The sequence below is a fragment of the Triticum dicoccoides genome, chromosome 1B, assembly GCF_002162155.2.
Source record: "Triticum dicoccoides isolate Atlit2015 ecotype Zavitan chromosome 1B, WEW_v2.0, whole genome shotgun sequence".
Classification (NCBI taxonomy): domain Eukaryota; kingdom Viridiplantae; phylum Streptophyta; class Magnoliopsida; order Poales; family Poaceae; genus Triticum; species Triticum dicoccoides.
Window position 1 is genome coordinate 607,374,249 of NC_041381.1, and position 9,263 is coordinate 607,383,511.

Genomic DNA, 9,263 nt, shown 5'->3' on the forward strand with positions numbered 1-9,263 from the left:
AGCGATCCTTCTAAGGACTGGAGTAAGCATCTCGGAGTTGGAATGTACGCTTTGATGAGATGATCAAAGATTTTGGATTTATACAAAGTTTATGAGAAACTTGTATTTCCAAAGAAGTGAGTGGGAGCACTATAGAATTTCTGATAAGTATATGTTGTAAACATATTGTTGATCAGAAATGATGTAGAATTTCTAGAAAGCATATAGGGTTATTTGAAAAGTGCTTTTCAATAAGAAACCTAGATCAAGCTACTTGAACATTGAGCATCAAAATCTATGAGGATGGATCAAAATGCTTAATAACACTTTCAAATGAGCATGTACCTTGACATGATCTTGAAGGTGTTCAAGATGGATCAGTCAAAGAATGAGTTCTTGCCTGAGATGTAAGGTATGAAGTTAAGACTTAAAGCTCGACCACGGTAGAAAAAAGAGAAAGGACGAAGGTCGTCCCCTATGCTTCAGACATAGGCTCTATAGTATGCTATGTTGTGTACCGCACCGAAAGTGTGCCTTGCCATGAGTCAGTCAAGGGGTACAAGAATGATCCAGGAATGGATCATTGGACAGTGGTCAAAATTGTCCTTGGAGTAAATAAGGACATGTTTCTCGATTATGGAGGTGATAAAGAGTTCGGCGTAAAGGGTTACGTCGATGCAAGCTTTAACACCTATCCGAGTGACTCTGAGTAGCAAACCGGATACGTATAGTGGAGCAACCATTTGGAATAGCTACAAGTGGAGCGTGGAAGCAACATTTACAATATGACATAGAGAATTGCGAAGTACATACAGGATCTGGATGTTACAGACCCGTTGACTAAAACCTCTCTCACAAGCAAAACAAGATCAAACCCCAGAACTCATTGAGTCTTAATCACATGATGATGTGAACTAGTTTAATGACACTAGTAAACTCTTTGGATGTTGGTCACATGGCGATGTGACCTATCAGTGTTAATCACATAGCGATGTGAACTAGATTATTGACTCTAGTGCAAGTGGGAGACTATTGGAAATATGCCCTAGAGGCAATAATAAATAAGTTATTATTATATTTCCTTGTTCATGATAATCGTTTATTATCCATGCTATAATTGTATTGATAGGAAACTCAGATACATGTGTGGGTACATAGACAACACCATGTCCCTAGTAAGCCTCTAGTTGACTAGCTCGTTGATCAACAGATGGTTACGGTTTCCTGACCATGGACATTGGATGTCGTTGATAACGGGATCACATCATTAGAAGAATGATGTGATGGACAAGACCCAATCCTAAGCCTAGCACAAAGATCGTAGTTCGTATGCTAAAGCTTTTCTAATGTCAAGTATCATTTCCTTAGACCATGAGATTGTGCAACTCCCAGATACCGTAGGAATGCTTTGGGTGTACCAAACATCACAACATAACCGGGTGGCTATAAAGGTGCACTACAGGTATCTCCGAAAGTGTTTGTTGGGTTGGCACGAATCGAGACTGGGATTTGTCACTCCGTGTAAACGGAGAGGTATCTCTGGGCCCACTCGGTAGGACATCAGCATAATGTGCACAATGTGACCAAGGGGTTGATAACGGGATGATGTGTTACGGAACGAGTAAAGAGACTTGCCGGTAACGAGATTGAACAAGGTATCGGCATACCGACGATCGAATCTCAGGCAAGTACAATACCGCTAGACAAAGGGAATTGTATACGGGATCAATTGAGTCCTTGACATCGTGGTTCATCCGATGAGATCATCGTGGAACATGTGGGAGCCAACATGGGTATCCAGATCCCGCTGTTGGTTATTGACCGGAGAACGTCTCGGTCATGTCTGCATGGTTCCCGAACCCGTAGGGTCTACACACTTAAGGTTCGATGACGCTAGGGTTATAAAGGAAGTTTGTATGTGGTTACCGAATGTTGCTCGGAGTCCCGGATGAGATCCCGGACGTCACGAGGAGTTCCGGAATGGTCCGGAGGTAAAGATTTATATATGGAAAGTTGTTGTTCGGGTTCCGGGAAAAGTTCGGGTTTTTCCGGTATTGTACCAGGAAGCTTCTAGAAGGTTCCGGAGGATTCCAGAGGGGTCCGGAGGTCCGGAAATTGTTCCACCACGTCCAATACAGAAGCATGGGCTGTAGGGGGCGCCCTAGCCTTAATGGGCCAGGGGCACCAGCCCCCCAAGGCCCATGCGCATGGGAGGGGGAAAACCCTAAGGGGGAGGGCCTCCACTTGACTTGGGAGGCACTCCTCCCCCCCTTGGCCGCCGCCCCCTCCTCAGATTGGATCTAAGGGGGCCGCCTCCCCTCTCCCTTGCCCCTATATATATGTGGGGGGTGGGAGGGCAGCCGCACCACAAGTTCTGGCGCAGCCCTCCCCCTCTCCCAAGTACTCCTCCTCTCTCGCGGTGCTTGGCGAAGCCCTGCCGGATTGCCACGCTCCTCCACCACCACCACTCCGTTGTGCTGCTACTGGATGGAGTCTTCCTCAACCTCTCCCTCTCTCCTTGCTGGATCAAGGCATGGGAGACGTCACCGGGTTGTACGTGTGTTGAACGCGGAGGTGCCGTCCATTCGGCACTAGGATCTCCGGTGATTTGGATCACGACGAGTACGACTCCTTCAACCCCGTTCTCTTGAACGCTTCCGCTTAGCGATCTACAAGGGTATGTAGATGCACTCTCCTTCCCCTCATTGCTGGTTTCTCCATAGATAGATCTTGGTGACACGTAGGAAAATTTTGAATTTCTGCTACGTTCCCCAACACATATTCCCCCCGGGGGGTTCCGGTAACCCCTCGGTACTCCGGTAAAATACCCGAATCACTTAGAACCATTCCGATGTCCGAATATAACCTTCCAATATATGAATCTTTACCTCTCGACCATTTCGAGAGTCCTCGTCATGTCCGTGATATCATCCGGGACTTCGAACAAACTTCGGTTACCAAACACATAACTCATAATACAAATCATCATCGAATGTTAAGCGTGCGGACCCTACGGGTTCGAGAACTATGTAGACATGACTGAGACACATCTTCGATCAATAACCAATAGCGGAACCTGGATGCTCATATTGGCTCCTACATATTCTACGAAGATCTTTACCGGTCAAACCGCATAACAACATACGTCGTTCCCTTTGTCATCGGTATGTTACTTGCCCAAGATTCGATCGTCGGTACCATCATACCTAGTTCAATCTCGTTACCGGCAAGTCTCTTTACTCATTCCGTAATGCATCATCCTATAACTAACTCATTAGTCACATTGCTTGCAAGGCTTATAGTGATGTGCATTACCGAGAGGGCCCAGAGATACCTCTCTGATACTCGGAGTGACAAATCCTAATCTTGATCTATGCCAACCCAACAAACACCTTCGAAGATACCTGTAGAGCATCTTTATAATCACCCAGTTATGTTGTGATGTTTGATAGCACACAAGGTGTTCCTCCGGTATTCGGGAGTTGCACAATCTCATAGTCAAAGGAATATGTATAAGTCATGAAGAAAGCAATAGCAATAAAACTTAACGATCATTATGCTAAGCTAACGGATGGGTCTTGTCCATCACATCATTCTCATAATGATGCGATATCGTTCATCAAATGACAACACATGTCTATGGTTAGGAAACTTAACCATCTTTGATTAACGAGCTAGTCTAGTAGAGGCTTACTAGGGAAACAGTGTTTTGTCTATGTATCCACACATGTATCAAGTTTCCGGTTAATGCAATTCTAGCATGAATAATAAACATTTCTCATGATATAAGGAAATAAAATAATAATTTTATTATTGCCTCTAGGGCATATTTCCTTCAAAGGGGCGTCAACATCACCACCACTATCGTCAACATCATCACCATTGTCATCATAATCATCCACATCCTTCTCCGTCTCATTGCAACATCAGGAACCCTAGTGGATCGTCTTGTGTCTTACTTGTGTGATTCATCCATGTTCACCATTACCGTCCTCATGATGCTTGTTGTCTCCATGTGTGAGTAGACCCCTTAGTTCTATGGATGAACCTTAGTATGTATAGGATCTGAAATGGTATAGGATATGAGATACCCTGTTGAATGCTTAGTTTAATAAACTTCATGAATGTTGTGAAGGGCCCCCACTCAGCATTATCTCCGAAAAGCCATGAAGTGTATTACTATCGTTGTAAAGGTTAGGATGTGAAGGTAATTCAAGGTGATAGTAGAAGCCTTCATTCCTTGCCTTTGCAATTGATAGGGGAATTACAAAGAACCCTTATAGAGGCCGCGTCCATGGGGCAACCCTTAATTACCGTAGTTGTAACCTACTGAGGGAGACTACGGTAGGGGCGTGCGTTGCATGAAGTCTACCTACAGTAGAATGTGCTTTATACCGGCTCCACCCAGTATAATCATCAGGAGAGGCTCAAGTATCCAGACAATACTTTACCGGCACATAGGTTGCGTTAGAAACATACCAATGGAAATTCCAGACTCCCTGAGAACGTCTTACTCCTCTGTCAGTTTCACTTGTTACTCGTGCTACTTTTTTTTTACTTTCTATGTTATTTACTTTTAGTTCACTCTTCACCAAAACAACTATTATTTCCACCCTCACTTCGTCTGGAATCTACAATTACTTGCATGCACAACTCATTATTTCACAAGAGGCAACGCCTAATTCCTGTGCTCCCTGTGGGATCGATAATTTTACTTCGAAAAAGCTATAACTAAACCCAGTGCAATTGCAGGCCATCAAGCTTTTTTTTGGCGCCGTTGCCGGGGTGCTGAGCGCTTTTGGGATTTGCTTTGAGTTTTGAATTATCTTGTGTTCCAATAGTCTTTTCAGGTTGCAGGCAACCATGGCCGTACAAGAACAAATTTATCAGGTGGGTGTGGACATGGTTGTGGAACCAGCTCGAGGAGAAAACTTTATATCCATTGGCCCCGACCTAACTGGTAAATTTTTCAAGATAAACCCTCGTTTCCTTGATATGTTGAAAAAGAAAACATTCTGAGGCGCGTGTTGGTACTCAAGAACATATGACATTTGGGTGCAGTCATTTGGAGACAACAACACATAATTTATTTAACCAATTCAGTTCGGCTCATTGTGGTTTTGGATATTATGTTTTGATGATTGCTACTCCCTATGTCCCTATTTACGTGGTGCACACGTATTTTGAGGTTTTACTTTGACCAACAAAACATATGGTATATGCCACACACAAAATATAATTCAATTTATATTAAAACATACTTTCCAACAGTGTTATTTTTATGATATATACTTAATATATTGTAGGATAAAATTATGATTATTCACGTAAAACAAGGAAGCAGTGTAATAAGGGACCGAGGGAGTAGGAATCATTGCACACATAGGCCGGGGGGTCAACCCCTTTTTGTCGGAAAAAAAAAGGAAGATGGTAGTGACAAGGATAGGAACGGGCAAATTGGCGCATGCAAAATAGAAAAGGCATATTCGCATTTATCCATATATATCAAAATTATACATGACGTCCCCGCAAAAAAAAACATACATGACGTCCCCGCAAAAAAACATAGATGACACAGTGCACAATGATCATTAACCCAAAAAACTGGTCTGCGTACAAGGCAAACTTCAACATTATTCACGTGCCGTATGTGATTCTTCCTATTTTTCCTTTAGATGCGTACTGTAATGTGATTGGTATTACACAAACTGATCTCCTTCGGTAATAATGCACATGACAGTGCTACAGTTCCGGATGATCCGAAGGATCGGGTTGAATCTTCCTAGTGTTGGGCCTGGGACGGGCTGCTGCCCCCACCGAACTCTGGAATGGAAGGTCTCCATCAAGGTTGAGCTTGCTAAACAGTGCAACAGCCTGTGGCAAGGACGCGGTTAGAAAGAACGGCTCTATCATTCAGGTAATACATACAGTACTAAGTAGACAAGGTCAGATTATGTACCTCCTCTTGAGTACTTGTCAAACAAACCCGAGGACGTATCGATTTGGTATGAGCCCAAGCATCTTCAGGAGTCATGTTTTTGTATTTGATCTGCATATCATATACATTCAGGTAGTAAGTTTCAATACATAGAAGGAAAACACGAAAAGCAATACACTACTGATACACTTTTGCCATACCAAATAGCACACAACCACAGTAGTGCTTCTTCCCCGTCCAGCCTTGCAGTGGACATAGGTAGTATTACCTTGCAACGCATGCCCTGAGAAAATGAAGAAATTGTTAAAGGACATGATAACTCAATAGTGTTGACTTTACTCTTGTTTTTGTGTCATGTCTGAAATACATGGTGAAATGTAAGTGTGTTTATATGCAAATTGTTGCCTCAATTGAGCCTCTGAACACTGTGCCTATTGAAGACCTGGTGTTGAGATACAAGTCATATGAGGAACGAATTTGTTCCAGGTTTGGTGATCCCAAGGAAGGGGAACACTTGATGCTGTCCCGTTCATGATCGGGAATGCTTTTCTGGCAAGAAGAAAGGCAAAGGGAGGATCAAGCGATGGGGGTTAGCAGCACAAGTCTGAACCAAAGCATGACAGTGGTTGCCACAAGGGTGAATAGACAAGAGATGAAGGCTAAGTGTCACAACTGTGGCAGGAAAGGACACTTCAAGAAAGATTGAAAGAGATCCAAAAAAGAGAGGGTGTATGTTGCAGAAAAAGAAGATGAGGTGCCTTGTTGATGGTGCAGAACTGTGAATTAACACAAGTTGCAGAAGATGTGCAAGCAGAAATTTGTCTCAATGAAAAGTAAGACCTTGTGACATAGTCCCTCCGTCCCAAAATAAGTGTCTCAAAGTTGAGACACTTATTTTGGGACGGAGGGAGTAGATAATTTGATGATCAAGTGCGGTACTTGGATACTGGTCCCAGCAACCATATGGCTGGTTGTGCGAAGAAGTTTACTGAAAGTAATTATTCAGTAAGAGAGAAAGTGAAATTTAAAGATGGATCCACTGTTGCAATCACTGGCCGTGGAACTGTGTTATTCCATGCTTGAATGGTGAGCATTGTGCAATATCAAATGTATATTTGATTCCCTCCCTGAAGAGTAATATTATTACCCTTGGTCAATTGTCTGAAAATGGATGCAAGGTAGTAACTGAGGATGAATTCATTCGCATTTATAATACGGAGAGACAAGTACTCCCTCTGTTCCTAAATGTAAGTCTTTTTAGAGATTCCAATAAGGGACTACATACGGAGCAAAATGAGTGAATCTACACTAAAATATGTCTATATACATCCGTATGTAGTCCATAGTGAAATCTCTAAAAAGACTTATATTTAGGAATGGAGGGAGTACATGCAAAGGTTGTCGATTTCCTAACAGGCTCTATAAAGGCATTGACTAATAGGGAGAGACAAGTACATGCTTTGGACTTGACCTTGACTAAGCCAGTGTGCTTGATGGCTAAAACTGACGATGTTGCATGGTTATGGCGCGCCAGATATGGCCATTTGAATTTCAAGTCTTTGAAGAAATTAGCAAGTGAAAAGATAGTTCATGGAAAGGCTGAAGGTTTGGACTGTTCACTTCACAGGAAAATGAAAAAGGAAAAATGCAGGTTTGGAAACCCGTAGTCTTTTCTACCTATGGCGCAAACTCCACCTGAACCTCATTTTTGGGTGCATGCCTGAGGCAAGGCAACATTAAACTGTGCAGCTCCATGCTTAAGATAAGAGACAAACAGACAAAGTATATGCAAAAGAAAAACACCATAGTATCTACTGTGACATACACTCTGCTCCACTAACAAATACATCCAAAGCCCCTATTCTTTCTGTTCCTTGGTTTTCCAGTCCTATATCCCCATACTGTACAAGTGCAACTAACCCCATCCCAATATATTTTCTAGTCCCATGTTTTCTGCACCTGCAAACCAAATGGGGCCTAAACCAAATACTTAAATAAGAAGGATCTGGGACATGTAGTCTCGGGTCGCTAAACTATCTTTCCCCATCCATCAGTGGCGTACTAATCAGTTCTTCTAATTATCCTTAGAGATTCAAAATGGAAGGTACTTACTGTTGATAAAATCTACAGCCTTGCAGATATCCTTCTGGGAAGGTGCATAAGCATAATCCCTTGTTGGAATTTCAAGATGCTCAATGCCATTAGCCTGAAAATGTTATTCAGAACAAAATCGGTAAGAAAATGAATAATGACAGCATCTGCATGAGTATTTGGCAAGCTTAAAGGCAAGGCTACCATTAATTAGAACTAGTGCAATATATAAAGTATAGCTGTTCAAAAATCTACACTAACAGAAATTAAGTACTGAACTTATAGTCACCAGATATACATTTGATGTAACAAAAATCTCAAACGGTTCATTCAATTTGGCAGGCTTAAAGGCAAGGCTGCCATTATTTAGAACTAGTGCAGTATTAACTATAGTTGTTCAAAAATCTAAAACGGTTCATTCAATTTGGCAAGCTTAAAGGCAAGGCTACCATTATTTAGAACTAGTGCAGTATTAAGTATAGTTGTTCAAAAATCTACGCCAACAGAAATTAAGTATTGAACTTATAGTCACCTGATATACTTTTGATTTAACAAAAATCTCAAACCGCTCATTCAGAGTGACAACTCCCCGTACCCCAAGCGCCTTCAACTGTGGTACATGCCTGCACAAGGGTAGGGCACCTAGCAAAACATACTGGATACACGGAAGAAATGAATTAGACTATACTAATTGCCTCTGGTAAGAAGTTAAATTATAACATTTCTAATATGCTAGGATAGGGAAACTGATCAGAAAATTGGGTGAACTGCATCTGAATTCGAGACAGGCTTGGAGGCTGATGAACTGCACCACAATTCGAGAAAGAAGAACTCGGTTACCTCGTCGACGCGATCCCACCAGTGAAACGATGGCTGGATCTTGTTCCTCGCGACGTTGTAGGCTAGGGTAGGGTAGAGCGCGATCCTTGCGCCGACGCCGACGAGCCTGCGCTGGGTGAAGCCGAGCCACCCGCCGCCGCCACGGCCCGAACCCGAGGACCCGCCGCGGCCTCGGCCCCCTCCCCGCAGCTCCTCCTCCCGCCGCACCTCGTCCCAGTCCTCGTCCTCCAGCTCATCCTCCGCCCCAGCCTCGCCGCTGCGGCCGTGGCCACTCGCCTCCCCGCCGTGGCCCAACGCCGCTCCGCGCAGCGCCTCGTCGAGCCGCGCCTCGCCACCGCGGTCCTCCCTCTCCCACAGCACCCACAACTCCTCCCCCTCCTCCCCCATCCCCTCCACGCGGCTGCCGCCGAGGCCA

General features: G+C 43.7%; 1 protein-coding gene across 1 annotated transcript; it reads right to left on the bottom strand.

Annotated features, from left to right (window-relative positions):
* Positions 1–5,508: 5,508 nt before the first annotated feature.
* Positions 5,509–9,235, bottom strand: LOC119350688 (phosphatidylglycerophosphate phosphatase PTPMT1-like). Its single transcript, XM_037618394.1, has 6 exons — positions 8,849–9,235; positions 8,541–8,663; positions 8,030–8,123; positions 6,118–6,200; positions 5,939–6,028; positions 5,509–5,853 (listed from the first exon to the last, which is right to left on the bottom strand). Exons 1-6 carry the CDS (start codon positions 9,233–9,235, stop codon positions 5,722–5,724), a joined length of 909 nt encoding a protein of 302 aa, XP_037474291.1. The 3' UTR covers positions 5,509–5,721.
* Between the last annotated feature and the right edge of the window lie 28 nt (positions 9,236–9,263).